The sequence below is a fragment of the Diabrotica virgifera genome, chromosome 8 (genome assembly GCF_917563875.1).
Source record: "Diabrotica virgifera virgifera chromosome 8, PGI_DIABVI_V3a".
Lineage (NCBI taxonomy): Eukaryota > Metazoa > Arthropoda > Insecta > Coleoptera > Chrysomelidae > Diabrotica > Diabrotica virgifera.
The window spans coordinates 223,539,705-223,558,569 of record NC_065450.1 but is presented as its reverse complement, the minus strand read 5'-3'; the positions used below and the strand labels follow the sequence as shown (position 1 = coordinate 223,558,569).

Below are 18,865 nucleotides of genomic sequence, written 5' to 3'. Positions count from 1 at the left end.
AAATTTGGTTGAACTCGGACTTTTCGTTTAAAAGTTATCGTGCTATTAGTCACATATATATCGTCGGCATTTAGAATGCCCGCCATTTTTGTAAAAGGTCAAATCTGAGATGGCCTCATATCTAATTTTGAACCTTTATATGTGTATTAAATGTGGTTCAAATTATATGCTTCTATCATTAAATGCACAATTCTTATAATATTTGCACGAATCTGCCGCACTATTTTAAATTTTCAAGGTTAGTTTGTCTTCTCTCATCTTCGAAGAGTTGCGTAATGTATTTCTTCCATATTTCTAGCTTCTGATCTGTTTCTATGACTATTTTTCCATTGCTGTCGTATAATACATCAAACTTTTTTTGTCTACTAATGCCAAATGTTCTTTGACTTTCTTGTGTACGTTAAAGCTGTCGTGTTTTGCTTGCAACTCCTCAATTTCCCCAAATTTTTGGTTGTAGTATTCTTCTTTCGCATTTCTGATTTTTGTGCGGATTATTCGTTGGCATATTAACAGTGCTCTGTTATTAAAATCTTACTTTACGAACTATAAATAAGTATTTTAATTTTTAGTTTGGTGTAGGGCACGTCATCAAGTTAAGGCCAGACCCCTTGAAGAAGTACTTCACATATATTGAAGAAGGAGTACCGATTCGATTTGTAGGGCTACATTTTATGAACGGAAATTTCTTTTTGGACAACTTGATGAGCATGCTTAGGATATTTATTAGCCCTGATGTACTAAAGAGGGTAAGTATACATAATATATAAACTGCTTTACTTTAAAGGAAATAATACGTAAAGTAGAAAAAGCAAGTAGAGCAGATAAAACTGAGCTCTTCTTCTTCGGTTTTTTACTATTATGAGTTATCCGTTTTCGTCCTCCACAGCGTATTCTCCCACTCACCTTCTCTGGGGTCTCTATCTATCATAACATTTCCTATGTACGCTTTCCATCTTGTAGCATGTCTTCTTATCTGTTTTCTTCTCGGCGGGTCCCAGTTCAATATCCTTTTTGGTCATCTGTGCTCTGGTAATTTTTGTACATGCCTGTACCACTGCATTTACGTATATTTTACTGAAGCCTTATTAACTGCATTATGGTCAACTGGAGCAATTTTTGTTAACAAAAAAACATTCAAGGTTACATCGTAAGCTCCATTTTGGTTATGCTTGACTGCCTTTACTGCTTTAGATCGACTAACATTCGCCTGAGACATGACCAACTCTACGTCTTTTTCCTCTACTCCAGATTCGTCAACCTCTTCATCTTCTGATTCTTCAGATATTGGTGCAACAGATGTGGTTGTTGTACCAGCTGCGTTATCGCCAGCGGGACTGACTTCTTTGAATTTCTCAGCAGCAGCACCCTGCGCATGTTGTGACAGATCTTCAATTTTAGCTTCAGCAAATACAATGTAGGTGTCACTTACAGGGTTCTTGTATACACCTGGTTTGTTATGACAAAAAGAATATTTTCCCTGTTTACTCCTTGTACAGGTTTAAGGCCAAATTGGGACATGATCTTCCTTGCTTTTTTCTCTCCTCTGGACTGTTTGGCCTTGGAGACCATATCCATGAGCAAACCAGCTGTGGTAGCTCCAGAGAATGTAGCTAAAGCAGCGCTTGCAGTTCCAACATTTTCCAACTCAGGGATGTCTTCACTTGAGTCACTGTCTGTTGAGGATTCACTTTGTTTAGGGTTTACTTCTTGGATCACGATTTTGTCTACTTCAGTCATTTCTGGTATTCTTTATAGTTTTTCGGCTTTTGTTATTGCAGATCAAACCGCTTTTCATTGAGACCCATTGAGACCTGTAGGGCTCTGTTTTCCAACTAGTTTGGAATTGAGCATTCTACTTTAATTTTTTTTTTTCATATTTTCTCTGTTCTTTATCTATCCTCATTGGTGATTTGTAGACATCTACTGATAAAGTCCAGTGCAACTGTTTTTATTTTAGTTCGTATTGCTGTTGTCATTGGCCATATAATATCCATAACTCTGCTCTGAAAGATATATGCTCTTTTTATATTTTCTTTGGTTACAGTGTTGTTCCATATCACTCCATGGAGTGCTTTCGTGGCCTATTTTCCCCGTGCTCTTTTCTTTTGTGTATCTTTCATATAAGTACCATCTCGACTTATCATTAAGCCTAAATATCTACTTAAAAGTCTTACAACTCTTAATAGTCTTTTTTTTTAACTCAAGTTCAAATCTGCTACCTTGGATCCAATAGGTACATAAGTATTCGGTCTAACACATATTTACTTTGAGTCCCCATAGCTCATATTCTTTCTTTAATTTTCTTAGCATATATTCCATGTCTTCCTTATCTTCTGTAAAACTGACTTTTGTCATCTGCGAAAAGTATATACATACAGAGCCGTGCGGTACCTCTTTTCAATATGATGCAAGTCTTCGAAATGACGTCCCCTAAAAATATTATTGAAACATTGAAACTGTGAAATAAATATTTGTGTTTATTGAAATAAATATTTATTTTTATTAACAAAACTTATTAACAAAACAAAACTTTTATTTTAAAAACAAAACATACTTTAAATTAAATGAAATATATATTAACATTAAATAACATTTATGAAAATTACAATTATTTTTTCCTTTTGATTTTAATTTTGGCAAACTCGTCAATCAGATTGGAGCAGTCTAAAGTAGCAGCTAGTGAGGAATCTGTTGAAATAAGTGCTAATTTTTTTAGTTTTGTTTGTCTTATGGAACTTCGTAAATAGTTTTTAATCATTTTTAGTTTTGAAAAACTTCTTTCGCCAAGCTACCGAGAGAGAGTGTTAGTAAAATTCTTAGGGCCGGTACTTTCTGCACCTCGCATGACAAAATTCCTCTAACCGGAGTTTAATATTTGGGTATAAAGAAATTAGGTTATTTTGGCACAAATAGCTCAAAACCTCCAAAGGTTTCATGGAGTATGGTATATTGGGATAAACCATGCAATAATTCTTCTAGAAAATCATTTACCTCTATATCCGATTCTTTTTCTATGAAAAGTATTGAATGAAGATTTTCTAGTATTTTATCATCTTTCCCTTTTCCCTTCTCTTATATTTCCCTCAATTTAAAAATATCATATAAAAATTTAAAATTTTTATTATGAGTTTCTAAAAGCGAAAATCGATCAATCAAAGAATTAAAGCCAATGTCTAAAATATAGATGAAAAAATTTACTTTAAATTGATCTTCCTCTATTGAGAGCTGATCCACAGATCAAATTGACGCATCTTTCTCTTGCCTCAATATTCATTTTCAGCAGGAAATTCGGAACTTATTTACAAGATTTTCAGCAATTTCATTATCACTAATTTTCATTTGGTCATAGCCATAGTAAAATTGTCAGTAAATTTTCATTTTTTCCATAGTTTCTGACGACATTTTTACACAATCTGACAAATTTATAGCTACATGTTGCAACGTCTTCGAGACTGAATTCATATGAAATAAAATATCATGCCAAAGAACTACACCGCATATAAATTTATAATTTTTAATATTTTTTACTAATCCTCGTGCTTTGACTTTAGTTTCTGAATCATTGTTGACGCATCATTGTCTACTATTTCGAATAACGCATTATATATTTCACAAAATTGAAATCTTATAGGTTTCAATGCATCTATTCGACTTAACCATCTAGTAGTACTCAACGATTTTAGTGTTAGTTGTGCAACATGTTTTTTTTTTAGAACTTTCCAACGCTTTGTAAAACCAGAAAAAAAGTGTACAGTTCTTGTATAATACAAAAAAAGGTTGTTGTTTCTGTAGAAGAAGACGCTGCGCATTAATGACTAAGCGTGGCATGCACAGGGCACGTAAAACGCTCTCGGATATTTTTCAAATATTCTGTTTTGCACACCCTTTCTTATTCCTTTCATATTAACCCTGTTATCATAGCCTTGTCCTCTGAGCCGTTTTAAATCAAGAACTAATTTTTCCAAATTTGTCAAAATAAGTTTTGTACCTTCACCGGTTAAATATTTTCGGCTGACACTTGGTCCTATATGTATGTTTAATTATTGAATGGCTCAATTATTTGTATTTTGATTTTACTGATTATGCCGCTCCTCTTGTGATGCCGCCTGATGCGGAATATAATATAAATATTCTCTTCTACTGGTATGGCTATTGCGTATTTGCTAAACCTACCATCTTTTTAAAACCTGATCTATATAGATGTTAAAAAGTGTAAGTAATAGACCATATCCCCGCTCAAGTTGAGGTAATTGCTTTTTTTATTTCATTGCCTAACTTTATTTACACCTCTGTTTCTTTATACATTATTTGTTTTATATTCACCCATTTTTCTCTAACGTGCATTATTCTCATTGCATCTCATAGCTGCTTACTGAGCACGCTATCTTACTTCCTCCAAGTAACTGCATAAAGGTCATACCTTTGTGTTTAAATATTTTTCTCGGAGTTATTTTCTATCTCTTGTCTCATCATAAATATCTATAATAGACATGATTACACTGAGCCTTTTTTAGATATTTGGTCACGAGGACGTGTATAAGAGATTCAACTCATCTGGAATCATCCCTCCTGCTTAGATTTTATTTAACATCATAAATGATAAAAAATAAGTCTTGAAAAAAGACAAAGATGAGACCAAATCCGCAGAGAACGGCAGTTCTCACCAGTGGCGCACAACACCCCTACAAGCGACACTATATATACACGAAATTTTCGATTTTCTAAACCTGCTAAAATGTATGTATGTGTGTGGAAAAGTTACACCTATCTGAATTTTTTTCTGTGTTTCAAGAGGGGGTGAGGGCCGATTCAGAACCGGTCTAATTTTTGACTTCTGACTACCCGTAAGCCAGCTAGAGGACTAGGTAGATACAAAATAGCATAGTTTTTGGGCGTATATATCTTAGGTTCAAGGAGAGACAGGAAAACCGCAAATACACCAAATCAATAGGGTTGAGTTAAGATTTCAAATGGTGCTTAAGCGATCAACCTGAGACATACACACGGCTCAGTATAACCGAAAAATTGAAAAACTAAACTTTGAAAATTTTGGTTTTTCGACAATTACTCAAAATTTCAACCTACGAATTGCGCCAATAACTGAGCGTTTGTAGAAGGACTCTAGGCGAATCTAACGTTGTTTACCTCATATCCGGGAAAATTCGAAATTTTAAGTTATACGCTTCATAAGTATGATCAAATCTATTTCCTATGGGGAAAAACGGTTTTTCAAGCTCAATAATTTCTGTAACAGCTTTAGTTTTCATACTTGACCTCAGATGCATCAGATACTACTTGTCAATACGTTTCAAACTCATGTTTAGTGATCAAAATTGGTTAAGCCGTTTAGAAGTTATTAAGCTACAAAAGTATAATCCAATTAACGATTATTCCCGAAATGGTTTATGGAGTTGTAGTGGTTACGACGCTAAATTTGATATGCAACGGGCAATCCGAGTTCATTTACCGGCCATCCCAATATTTTTATTCAATCTATTTCGACTAGAAAAAAATCTAGTGTACATTCGATGGACACTAGATCATTTGGGGGGATAATGCGACAGAGGTGACCATTTATAAAGCTTAACGTGTAATCGAGAAAAATTGCATTCAACTTCATACATTTAATTTGTATAATATACAAAGTTATATTATAACTTGAACTATTATCAAGTTATATTATAACTTGAAAAACTCCTGATACAAGAATAAAAAACCGCTAAATGCCGTAAAAATGAGTGGCGCATACAATATTCCAGCTACAAAAGATCTGATATGAAAATTACGTGGCGCGAAAATGTATTTTCATTTTGATGCAAAACAAAAATCTAGTTTTATTTTAAAAGATTTTTCCTAAATATTTGCTAAATTTGAAGTAAACGTGCCACAAAAGAGTTTCAAAATTCAAACTGTATCAAATTTACTCTTTTGTGGCGCGTTTACTTCAAATTTAGCAAATATTATGGAAAAATCTTTTAAAATAAAACTAGATTTTTGTTTTGCATCAAAATGAAAATACATTTTCGCGCCACGTAATTTTCATATCAGATCTTTTGTAGCTGGAATATTGTATGCGCCACTCATTTTTACGGCGTTTAGCGGTTTTTTATTCTTGTCAATTTTATACTGCAGAATTACCTACCTAAAACAATTTTCTACATTGCCATTGTATGCCAAACTTATTTTCAAATTTTATACTGCAGAATTACCTACCTAAAACAATTTTCTACATTGCCATTGTATGCCAAACTTATTTTCAAATAACAAAATTTTCTTGAAGTTATTCTTCTTTGGGCGCGATTGAGAGTAAAATTTCATAAATCTGCGCGCACGCGCACACAGACAGTAATAGTTCGTTGCTAATCTTTCAAGATAGGTATGTATGTATCTGTATCAGCGCAAATAAGTCATTAAAAGAATATATTAGTGTTTTTAGTAAATGTATTATTTATTATAATTTTTTGATTTATCTTTCTCTGTAGTAAGATAATAAAATATTATGTAGGTATAACATTTTTATATGTCTATTTGTCACCGTGTTGTGTAATTATATCTGAAACTTACATGTCACTTAAAGAAGCTCGGTGGCGTAGTTGGTAGAGCGTTGGGCCAGAGATTGGAAGGCCGCGGGTTCCAATCCTGGACGATTCCTGGTTGTTTTAATACAAATTTTTTGAAAGCGGTGGATAAGAAAGTTAGTTAATATTTAAATAAAATACAAATAACCTGTTAAGTATATTTACTTCGTTGAAATTATATGTATAAATAGAAGAATAACTTCTTACGTGCGCACAAAGTACACACACATTTTTTTATTTATATGTGGAATCCAGACTTGCTTGCCTTCTCCAGACTCCCTGTCTTTCTATTTGGTATCAGCATAACAGAAATACGAAGAGATAGTTCACTATTGATCCTATTTTTAGTACATGGAGCGTATAAGTAGCACTCTGAATTGGATGATATCCAAGCGATTCTGTTATCCGGATACTAAAGCTTGTGAAATTCCTAAAATGTTTGGGTTTGGAATGTCCTGTGGTGTTTCGAAAATTCCCAGAAGAAAAAAAAATCTTCTAAAAACGGTTAGTTACTTACATTTTCACAATAGGTTAAGAGTATTTTGAGAAGCTAGAAGTTATATTATGTATGAAAGACGTCTGTGCTGTATTTATTGACTATGAAAAAGCCTTTGATCGAGTGAGTAAAGCGTACAGCATCACAAATAAATTAAAACATTAAAGGATAAAGGAGTTAATTGTCAAGACGTACAAATCATAGAAAAACTATACTGGCGTCAAACAGCGAAAGCTTGCATAAATGGAAAATCAACAGAACTATGTAAAATACTAAGAGGTGCCAGACAGGGTTTTATACTGTCCCCACACTGTTGTTCAATTTATATTCAGATAGAATATTATAAGAGCTGCATAATTCGGAATGGGCCGTGAAAGTTAATGGAATTCCATTGGGATCTCCCCCCCCCTCCCCCCATTGGGATCTACTTTGAGCTCTATACGCTTAACACCAATATGTGTTGTTGACAAATCAAGCCATCTTGAAGTTGTAACCCCCTCCCCTCCCTTAGGATCATCATCCTGGTTACGCCATTGTGGAATTCTGATAAATACAATCAGATATGCAGACGATACAGCATACAGTTATTTTAAGTGATGACATGAATGAATTACAATGCCTTTTAAATGCGATTGACAGAGTGGGAAGAGAGTTTCGCCTAAACATAAGCTGTTCAAAAACAAAATACATGGCGTTTAACCGTTTGGCACATCAATATTCACGGTTATATGCTGATGGTCATATAATCCAAAGAGTACCCAATTTTAAATATCTTGGTTACCATATTACTGAACAACTAGATCCAGATTAAGGGATAAAATATAGAATCGAGATAGCCCGCACAACATTTTTAAAAATGAGGTCATTCTTCTGCAATTATAACTTGTATCTTCAACTTCGAAAGCGCATGATTCAATGTTGTCGACACCTTATACGGTGTCGAAGCATGGACATTAAAAATATCCACGATTAATCGTTTGGAGGCCTTTGAAATGTGGCTGCAGAGACGTATACTCTGGGCTAATTAGCAAAATACAAGGAAAAGTTATTTACCAGCAATTTTATTGCTGGAATCGAATCTTATGATTGTATATATTAATAATATAGGTATGCAAAGTCCGCAGATAGTGTGCTACTTTTTTTATAAACAAAATGGCGACCGAAAATCGTGTTTTTTTCAATTTTTGCTCTATAACTCCAAAGATTTTAACTTTACACCAAAAACACTCAAATAAAAATTCACCGCAATTAAATTCTGCATAGAGACGTGTTTTTCCCGATTCACTTCGATGAAAACTTTCCCCGGAAAAAGCGGGTTTTTCCAACAAAATCTTTAATTTTCAACTAATATTTTAGATAAGTAATTGTTAATCAATAATTAAATAACTTGGTTATGTAAAAGCTCTTTTCGTATAAATTATAATTCCAGAAGCCGATGGAAATTGAATGAACAGTTTAGCAACAATTGAATTGTTAATTAAAAATTTACGGTCGCTATAATAACGACAATAATTATGATGCATAAGAATAACTATGATTTTTTCATAAAAAGACACTATACATATCTAATGTACTTTACAGAATTGAAATTGGACTATTTGAGCGGCCTCAGGAATATTTTAAAATTATAAACAATTTTTAGGCTTATAAACAAATAGAATATATCGGCAAATGTTAAACTAAATTAAATTGTGAAAACGGTATTCGAAAAACAGCGGCCGGACGCTTCTTATAATAGAAAAAACGTTTAATTGTGACGAGTGGTTCCTGAGATACAACCGGTCAAAGTTGACCGGAATTTACAGCAAAGATATAAAGAATAGGATCATAATTTTTAAACCATCACCTTTTTATTTTTGTCCTCTTTCTCCACACCAATTTTCATATCTTTAAAATACTCATAACATATATTATTATAATAAAAACTATCGATAATACGTGTGAAAATTGCCAAAAATAGCAAAATTCCAATAAAAAATTAGGTTGGAGAAAATGTAACCCTCAAAGTTCAAAATCGGTATACGTTAAAAAAATGCATTTTCTCGGCTTCCCATGGAGCAATTTCCTTCATTCTTTTTTTGTTCCCTAATAACTCGAGTAGAGCCATCGAACTAATGCATTTATAAATGTCAAACTTGCTTTTGTTTTGTTATAATAGATTTATTTATTTATAAGAACAGAAAACTACATATTTTTTCCAGTTGTAGGCTTTTTTTAGATAAACCTACTACAAGTGTACCTTTTAAAGTTAAAAACATAGATATTCTCATTTGAAAGCTGTATAATTATTTAAACAATTTTTATTTAAACAAATTAAAATTTTGTGTTATAATAAATAAATTAATTTATTATAACAAAACAAAAGCAAGTTTGACATTTAATAATGCGTTAGTTCGATGACTCTACTCGAGTTACTTGGGAACAAAAAAAGAATGAAGGAAATTGCTCCATGGAAAGCCGAGAAAATGCATTTTTTTAACGTATACTGATTTTGAACTTTGAGGGATACATTTTCTCCAACCTAATTTTTGATTGGAATTTTGCTATTTTTGGCAATTTTCACACGTATTATCGATAGTTTTTATTATAACAATATATGTTATGAGTATTTTAAAGATATGAAAATTGGTGTCGAGAAAGAGGACAAAAATCAAAAGGTGATGGTTTAAAAATTATGATCCTATTTTTTATATCTTTGCCGTAAATTTCGGTCAACTTTGACCGGTTGTATCTCAGGAACCACTCGTCATAATTAAATATTTTTTCTTTTAAAAGAAGCGCCCTGCCGCTGTTTTTCGAATACCGTTTTCACAATTTAATTTAGTTTAACATTTCCCGAGATATTCTATTTGTTTATAAGCCTAAAAATTGTTTATAATTTTAAAATATTCCTGAGGCCGCTTAAATAGTCTAATTTCAATTCTGTAAAGTATATTAGATAGGTATAGTGTCTTTTTATGAAAAAATCGTAGTTATTCTTATGCATCATAATTATTGTCGTTATTATAGCGACCGTAAATTTTTAATTAACAATTCAATTGTTGCTAAACTGTTCATTCAATTTCCATCGGCTTCTGGAATTATAATCTATACGAAAAGAGCTTTTACATTACCAAGTTATTTAATTATTGATTAACAATTACTTATCTAAAATTTTAGTTGAAAATTAAAGATTTTGTTTAAAAAACCCGCTTTTTCCGGGGAAAGTTTTCATCGAAGTGAATCTGGAAAAACACGTCTCTATGCAGAATTTAATTGCGGTGAATTTTTATTTGGGTGCTTTTGGTGTAAAGTTAAAATCTTTGGAGTTATAGAGCAAAAATTGAAAAAAACACGATTTTCGGTCGCCATTTTGTTTATAAAAAAAGTAGCACACTATCTGCGGACTTTGCATACCTATATTATTAATATATACAATCATAAGATTCGATTCCAGCAATAAAATTGCTGGTAAATAACTTTTCCCAAAAATGGCCTATTCTCCGATAAACAGCCCAGACTAGTAGGCTAAAAATACCATGTACGGCTACTCTGACACATGTGGCAGTCCTTAACCCTCCGTTAGTCGCTAGGATAAACGGAGCATCAAGAGTCGCTACGGTGTCAGAGTCCGACAATTTTAAAAAAATAGTTATTGCTATAAAATTCATACAAATATTTTATATTGTATATAGGAATGACTGAAAAATATTTTTGAAAATGTTTTATTAAAAAACAACAGATATAAAATGAAAAACCTTAGTATAACAATATACATATTGTTATTTGTAATATAAAAATATTCGCTAGGAACCATTTCCCATAATTCCAACAAACGTTTTTGTTCGGCTTCAAAGGACATCTATAAATAAGACTTGACCAAAACTTACCGATAAAATGCAATAATAAGATGCTAAATCTTTACCTGAACTGCAAGTTATGCCAATAAAGTAATAACCACACCGTTAGTCGCTACGGAGTCTTGCACCGAAAATAGCTATAAAACTCGCACAACTGTACCCAAGTAGGTAAGAATGTATACTAACACGAGGTTAGTTGATAGGAAGAGGTACAGAAAGTGGCGATAGAAAAAACCAGTTGTTTTGTAAATCCCGAATGAATAATTCTGTCGTCGGTGTGTGACACCGATAGCGACTAACGGAGGGTTAAGAGAGCAAATGCTGCTCGCGAGCTGCTTGATAACATCAAATGTAGAAAGAAGGCCTATTTTGGACACGTAGTAAGTGGAGGCCGATATATTAGTATTCTTTAACTTTTATGATGGGTAAAATCGAAGGACGCAGAAGAATTGGTAGAAAACATGCTTGTTGGTTGAAGAATGGGTATCAGAGAGAGGACAGGAATAAAGAAAGCAGACCAACTATTTAGAATAGCTCGAGACAGAGACAGTTTCGCGATGTTAATGGCCAACGTCAAGGGGACTAATAGATAGGGCACGTTAAGAAGAAGAAGAAGAAGTTATATTGAAATTTAATATCCTGCAAAGCACTATGTTATTATTATCACTGGAAACTGGAAGGACACAAGAGTTTCTCGCTCCAGATGTCTGGAATTCTTTATGTAGTATGGATGGATCCCCTCCAAATAAAAAATAAATAAAAAAGAATGTGTGTATACTTTGTACGCACGTAAGAAGTTATACTTCTATTATATAATTTCAAAAAAATAAATATACTTAACAGGTTATTTGTATTTTATTTAAATATTAAAGTAACTTTCTCACCTACCACTTTCAAAAAAATTTTATTAAAACAACCAAAAATAAAAAAAAATGAATCGTCCAGGATTGGAACCCGGGACCTTTCGATCTCTGACCGAACGCTAAACAACTAGACCACCGAGTCTCCTGTAATTGACGCGTAAGTTTCGGATATAATTACACAACACGGTGACAAATAGATTGAGTGGTATCGTGATAAAAATGTTATACCTACATATTTTATTATCTTACTACAGAAGAAGAGAAATTCAAAGACACAAAAATTATAATAAATAATACATTTACTAAAAACACTAATATATTCTTTTAATAACTTATTTGCGCTGATACAGATAGGTACTATCTTGAAAGATTAGAAACGAACTACATACTGTCTGTGTGCGCATGCGCGCAGATTTATGAAAAATTTTACTCTCAATCGCGCCTATAGAAGAATAACTTCAAAAAATGAATCGTCCGGGATTTGAACCCGGGACCTCTCGATCTCCGGTCACACGCTCGACCACTGAGCAATATTCCCTTTGCTTTGACAGGTTACAAGATTTCTAATACATACTGACAAATTTAATAGACCAAGTGAAGTTTACAAAAATACTTAAAATAGACTTGCTATTATTATAAAATGTCTTATTCCCGAGGAAGACAAATCCAAAGACACAAAAATTATAGTAAATAATACATTTACTAAAAACACTAATATATCCTTTTAATGACTTATTTGCGCTGATAGCGCTGATACATACATATCTTGAAAGATTAGCAACGAACTACATACTGTCTGTGTGCGCATGCGCCCGGCATTATAAAATTTCACTCTCGATCGTAAAGAAGTAAACTTCAAACACATTATTAATTTATTTCATTGCATCTCATTTTTATACACCCATGTAGGTTGTGGTTTTTAGAAAATCTCGAAAGGCTGACTATCTCCTCGATTTATTATTCGGATAACAGAAATACAAAGAGAAGGTTATGTTTTCTGTTGATTTGATTGAAACGTCAGTGGGTAGTCGCAAAAATTATTTGTACACGCCTACTATTCCACCACCCACTTAAATTTTTAAGTAGGTACCTACATGAAAATAAATTTGGGCGCCGTCCAATTCACCTAAAACCTTGAACTTGTCAAACGTCACGCGCATGTCCTATACGCTCCAACTCGTATACAGTCACTTCATCGATAGCCCCCACTCATATACTTGACATTTCACATACTCGGGTGAAATTATTCGTTTTTAAGCTTAATTCCTTAATCGGACTAGACCACTTATAAATTTGCAGACTATTATTGACAGATGACAGCCTAGCTTGGAAAACAAATAAATTTTTATTTTTAGTGTTTATTTATACATAATGTTCATTCTACAATATAATATATACAGTGCGTCCATAAAGTAACGCATAAATTCATTATTTCGTAAACCGGCGACCTTAAAGAAAACTCCCAAAACAGGTCGATTTTTATTTTTAATTTCTCATTTTTTGCCATATATATCATAGTAGTGACGTCATCCATCTGGGCCTGATGACGTAATCGATGATTTTTTTAAATGAGAATAGGGGTCATGTGATAGCTCATTTGAAAGGGTATTCAATTCTCTATTCACTAATGTAAACAATAATATAATTATTTATACAGAGTGGTCAAAAAAATATTTTTTAATTAAAATAATCGAGACAAAAAGAAGAATGTATGTAATTTATTTAATTCAAAATGCGTTTTGCTACTGTCAGTAAACAGAAAAAAATTATTTGACAAATAAACATTGATTTTCGCTTGAACGAAATGTTCAAACTGGCAAGAGGCAGGTGGGTGGCAGCTTTAACATTGAATTTAAGCAAAAAACAATATTTATTTGTCAAATAAATTTTTTTCCTGTTTTCTGACAACATTAAAACGTATTTTGAATTAGATAAATTACATGCATTCTTCTTTTTGTTTCAATTATTTTAATTAAAAAAATGTGTTTTTGAACACCTTGTATAAATACTTATGTTAATGTTTATATTAGGGAATAGAGAATTGAATACCCGTTCAAATGAGCTATCACATGACCCCTATTCTCATTTAAAAAAATCAACTATTACGTCATCACGCCCAGATGGACGACGTCACTAGTATGATGTATATGCCAAAAAATCGGAAATTAAAAATAAAAATCGACCTATTTCGGTATTTTTCTTTAAAGTCGCCGGTTTACGAAATAATGAATTTATGCGTTACTTTATGGACGCACTGTAGAACCAGAACAGTCTACACGTTTGTACTAAAGAAACATGTAAAAAATTGATGATATTTGACTCTGATTTACTTAATGGGCATTAGGGGGGAAATATTAGCCAATATGAAGAATAAAAGCTGTGATTGTGATAGGTCATAACTTCCCAGTGACTGAAGAAATATTAAATTCCATGGAGTTTTTTGGTGTCTACTGATAGGATTAATAGGATAGCATCAAATGGATGACGAATAATACGGGACATCGCTGAAGCCACTAATAGACAGGTTACACATTAAAAGTGGTATCTTGAAAAAAAGTTAAATCTAACAGCAAGTACTTTTGGACAAATCGTCTCATATGCAAAGGAAACAGGTCTCCACATAGTTTGTTAAAAAGCCTTGTTGTAGGTGAGTTAAAATATGTGTATTACAGTACTTAGTAAATGAGAAACAAGAATAAAAATCCTAGAAGTTGTTCTGATAATTCGACCCCTGCAATGAATACCCTTGGTAACCAGCATTTATATTCTTCAGAAAAAAAGATAGCAATTTCTTTGATTTTTTTAATTGCATGTAACATTTTTTCAGTGTAAGAAGTAATTATATAAATGTTAAACTCTTTCAGAATAAGAGGATAGGTTTTTGCATTATGGCAGTTACAGCTTTTGATATAAATATAAAGTGCATAGAATAATCTTGTAAGGGCACTTACGATGATCTTATCTGACACATATGTAGTCATATGCACAAAATTATCAGAACTTAGTAGCGAATAAAGTTGTAACAACAGTTACGTGGCGAATAAAATTGTAACAACTGCAGTTACTGTGTTGTTCTACAAATAAGTCAAATATTTTTTACATTTATGGTATTACACCATTCGGATTTTTTCTTATAAATGCAGTTATAACTGTTATAAATTGAGTTAGGTGAGCTAACTAAATGACCATCAACGATTATAATTCAACTAAACTACAGGACAACAGGAAACTTTTATACTTGGATCGTTGATGGTCATTTAGTTAGCTCACCTAACTCAATTTAAAACAATAACCACACTGATAATATTGGCAGATAGAGCATAAAAAGTTGTACCAGAAGAACACTGTAAATAAAAATCGCCAAAAATGTTAGTTACAACGTCATTCTATGCAGGGGTCGAATTATTATTCTGCTTCTGTTTTTCAATGAGATTTTGATAATTGTTGTACATAAACCTCAAAAGATTTTTTTTCTTTGCAGGTGAATACAATGTTGATTAGGTATATAAAAACCATTCATTGGGCAGAATCCATAGAAAATATGCATAGGCCCATGGAGCACCTAAGACAAAATTATAGTTTTAATTTATGGCTAACAGATTCGAGACTCCTTGGTAGTCCTGATGGAATTATTGAAGAAGAATTATGTTGTGTTAGCGATTATGATGAATTTTGTAGCTTATGATCTTTATGTAAGTAAAAAAGTACGGACTGCTACATGTTATATATAGAAAATACTAAGGAATCACTGAATTACGATATAAAATCTGTTTAGAATGTGGTTAGTTGTAAGAGAAATAATTTTAATATTCCATGTTATAAGTTTAACACTTTATTTGCGGATGGTTTTCATGTGAGCCACATAGTGCCACCATCAATGTGCATTGGATATATATGAACTTCTAAGACGAAAATAATTTCAGTTGAGAGTATAAGTCTTAACTCATTTTATCCACACTCAATGTTAATGATTCTGTTTTTAGTGAGCCACAATCAATTGTTGATGCTTTTGCCAATTTCTTCAGCAGTGTCCATAATGCTTCTTTTTCCTGTCCAGACCAGAGCAGTCATAGTCCCAATATCACTCATAGTGATAGTGATATTCACACTTAACTATTAAAATTTGTGACATTCTATCATGTTTACAGTGTCTTAATGCCAATAAAGGTCCTGATACATATAGAACATCTAATTTGTTTAGATTTCTGATGTACCTACTGTTCTTTTAAATTGTGTAAGCCATATTTTTATTCTGGTATGATCAATTTATTGAATCTAGATTATCTTCTTGTCAGAAGAGTTAACTTTGACTTCATATTTATTTTTAAGCTTGTAAATGAGATAATCCAATCTTCTGAAATGCTTCAGCTAATTTGTTATATTTCTTTCCGTTCACTGTGCCACAATTCACTTTTCTTTGTTCCTTATCGCAGAGCTAATTATGGTTCAAATACAGGTATGATATGGTCTGACCACTATGCATGCAAATCAGTTACCTCATAATTGTTTAGGTTATGTATCAATTGCCTTAGGAATTTATTTATTGTATTTGAATCAGTCATTGCGAAAACAATCTTAGTCCATATTTTGGGTAAAATGACGATGCTTTTTGACGCCATGAAATTTACATTTAAACATATAAACATTTAAACTTTTTTTGCCTTTTAGAAAGATTCATTCATAACCCATAATACTTATATAAAATATAGTATTATCTAGGAATATTCAACTAATGAAAAGATTTTTACGTTTCCTGAAAAATTTACATATTGTAACATGTATTGTTTTCGCAATGACCGAATCATTTATGTATTTCTAATTTTATAAATATATTGTATATATTTTAATGCTGAATTCTTATATAATTTTGACAGTGATTTTGTCTCATTTGTTAGTAATAAATACCTACATATCAATTAATTACCTAATGTATTAATGTAATATGTAATAAAAGTTCCTTTAAAAATTTATTTTTATTCCCAAAATACATTCTTAATAGAAGTAAGTCTACTAGACGTATTGCTTGGATGTCCAATGAAGGTCCAATTATATTGTGGACATCCTCTCAGGAAGCTCGGGAGACGTTTATTAGCGCGACATTTTGGACCAAACTATGCCGTCTGATGAAGGTCCAAATGACACCCAGTAAATGTCCCCTCAGGACGTTAGGTGTATGTTTGGCAGCACCACATTTGGATCAAAAGGGAGGGACATATGTGAAGGACTTTCACTGGATGTCCGTGTGTTATTAGGGAAATATTTTGAATGTGTATAAAATGCCCTAATTGGTTATTAAAATAATTTTCAGTTTTTCGAAATAAGATCTTCCTTTACTTGCACAAAAATAATATGTTTACTTATCTTAAATAATAGTTAATTAAATGAGTCACTAGTTTATTAAGTATTATCTATGCTTTAATCCAGCCTTTAACTAAATGCAATACATAACTGCCGAGCCCTATAAAGTTTAAGTGATATTTCTGCAATTAATTTATATAAATTGAATAGAATAGAAAAAAGCTTTATTCTCAGGATTCACAAGTTTATACAAAAATAAAAATATCAGTAGGGAGAATGGTGTAAAATACAATTTATAAGGGTTTCTGAAACAACCTACACTTAACATAAAAATAACAGTCTCCTTGCAGGTCAGCTTGAAGGTATTATTCCACTTTGTATGGTTCTAGGTATATGAGTAACTGTTGAACAGACTTTCTATATTCTGTAGTTTTCTCAGATGTTGTTAGTCTATGTATTGGTACATTATATAGTTTATAAAATTGTTTGGTTTATTAGAATTATGGTTTATTACGTTTCATGAATTTATGCCTACTTCTAAAAATGAAAAGGAAGCATTCATATATGTATGTTCCTGTTATTGTTAGTAGGTTGAGTTTTTTGAAATTATCTCTACATGAATCCCTGTATTTCAAGTTAAGTAGAGTTCCGATTGCTCTTTTTTGTAATATAAAAACCTGTTCAGCCGTACTACTTTCCCCCCAGAAAATTATTCCAAAAATCGCAATACAGAATGAAAATTTGAAAAAAAAAATATATAGGTAACTAACTCGTTTACATTTTTCGTCCAAATAATTTGCTGTTATTCTGAAAGAGTAGCAGATAGATTCAGGGTATAAAATTGCAATTGTATTTACATAAATCGCACTGTCTTTAGAATATGTATATTATAGTACCTATAATCTATTATAATTAAAAATATTTATTGTGAATATTTACAAATTTAGATACAATTTGATCTAGATTTATTAGATTGTAAAAATGAATTGAATTATTGCAACTTAATTAATTACTGTCCATTTCAGAAGTTTCCAAACTACAGGCAATCTCCACTGCTCCCTCAAAGTCTAGATTCCTGGTGCCCAATAGTCTTGCTTGTATTCTTTTGGAACATAAAACAAATTGGTTCCTTATGGCAGACTTTAGATGTGCTTGAAAATTGCAATTTATATAGAAATTATTGCACTGATTCTCCTTCTACTTGCTGTCTGCGTTTAAATCTGTAAGTTTCAGCAATTTCCAAAGGAACAGGATTGTAAAAATTGTCCATTTTTAACAACTTCGTCCTATATTTTATCTATCATCTGCTAGTTATACACATATTTTAGAAATATATACTCTATTTTTCCAAAAACTACTTTATATTTTATTTTTATGATGTATTTTTATAAGATTTTTATTATATCATTTTAATAGGTTAGGTAGGTAAATCAAATCTTCTCTTTTTCTTCCCATTTGTAATATCTACAATCCAACAAACATAAAAGTATAAAATACTGTTATACTCTTATATTATATTTGTGGGATAATACATGTTCTATACTTTTTAATCGATATAATACATATAATAACGACATCATTAATTCAATTTCTAATTATATTATGTATAATTATTTATTCTCAGTATGTATGTGAGTTGGTGTGTATATGAATAGGGTTGTATCCAACTTGGTGTGACTTGGTGATTATGCGTTTTCGTGACTATCTCTGTGTTACCGACATTTACAGTTTAGGCGAATTGGGGGCGACCCAATAAATTTATTATAAACATATTATTAGTACAATAAAAAA

General features: G+C 31.9%; 1 protein-coding gene and 1 pseudogene across 1 annotated transcript in view; one reads left to right on the top strand and one right to left on the bottom strand.

Annotated features, from left to right (window-relative positions):
* The window catches only part of LOC114341612 (uncharacterized), a 101,448-nt gene that overhangs the window by 60,776 nt on the left and 21,807 nt on the right, over positions 1-18,865 (top strand). The window contains exons 7-8 of the mRNA XM_050657507.1: positions 570-746; positions 18,100-18,296. Of these exons, the coding sequence (XP_050513464.1) occupies positions 570-746; positions 18,100-18,296 (374 nt within the window). The remainder of the gene's footprint in view (positions 1-569; positions 747-18,099; positions 18,297-18,865) is intronic.
* Positions 1,061-4,344, bottom strand: LOC126889363 (nascent polypeptide-associated complex subunit alpha-like; annotated as a pseudogene).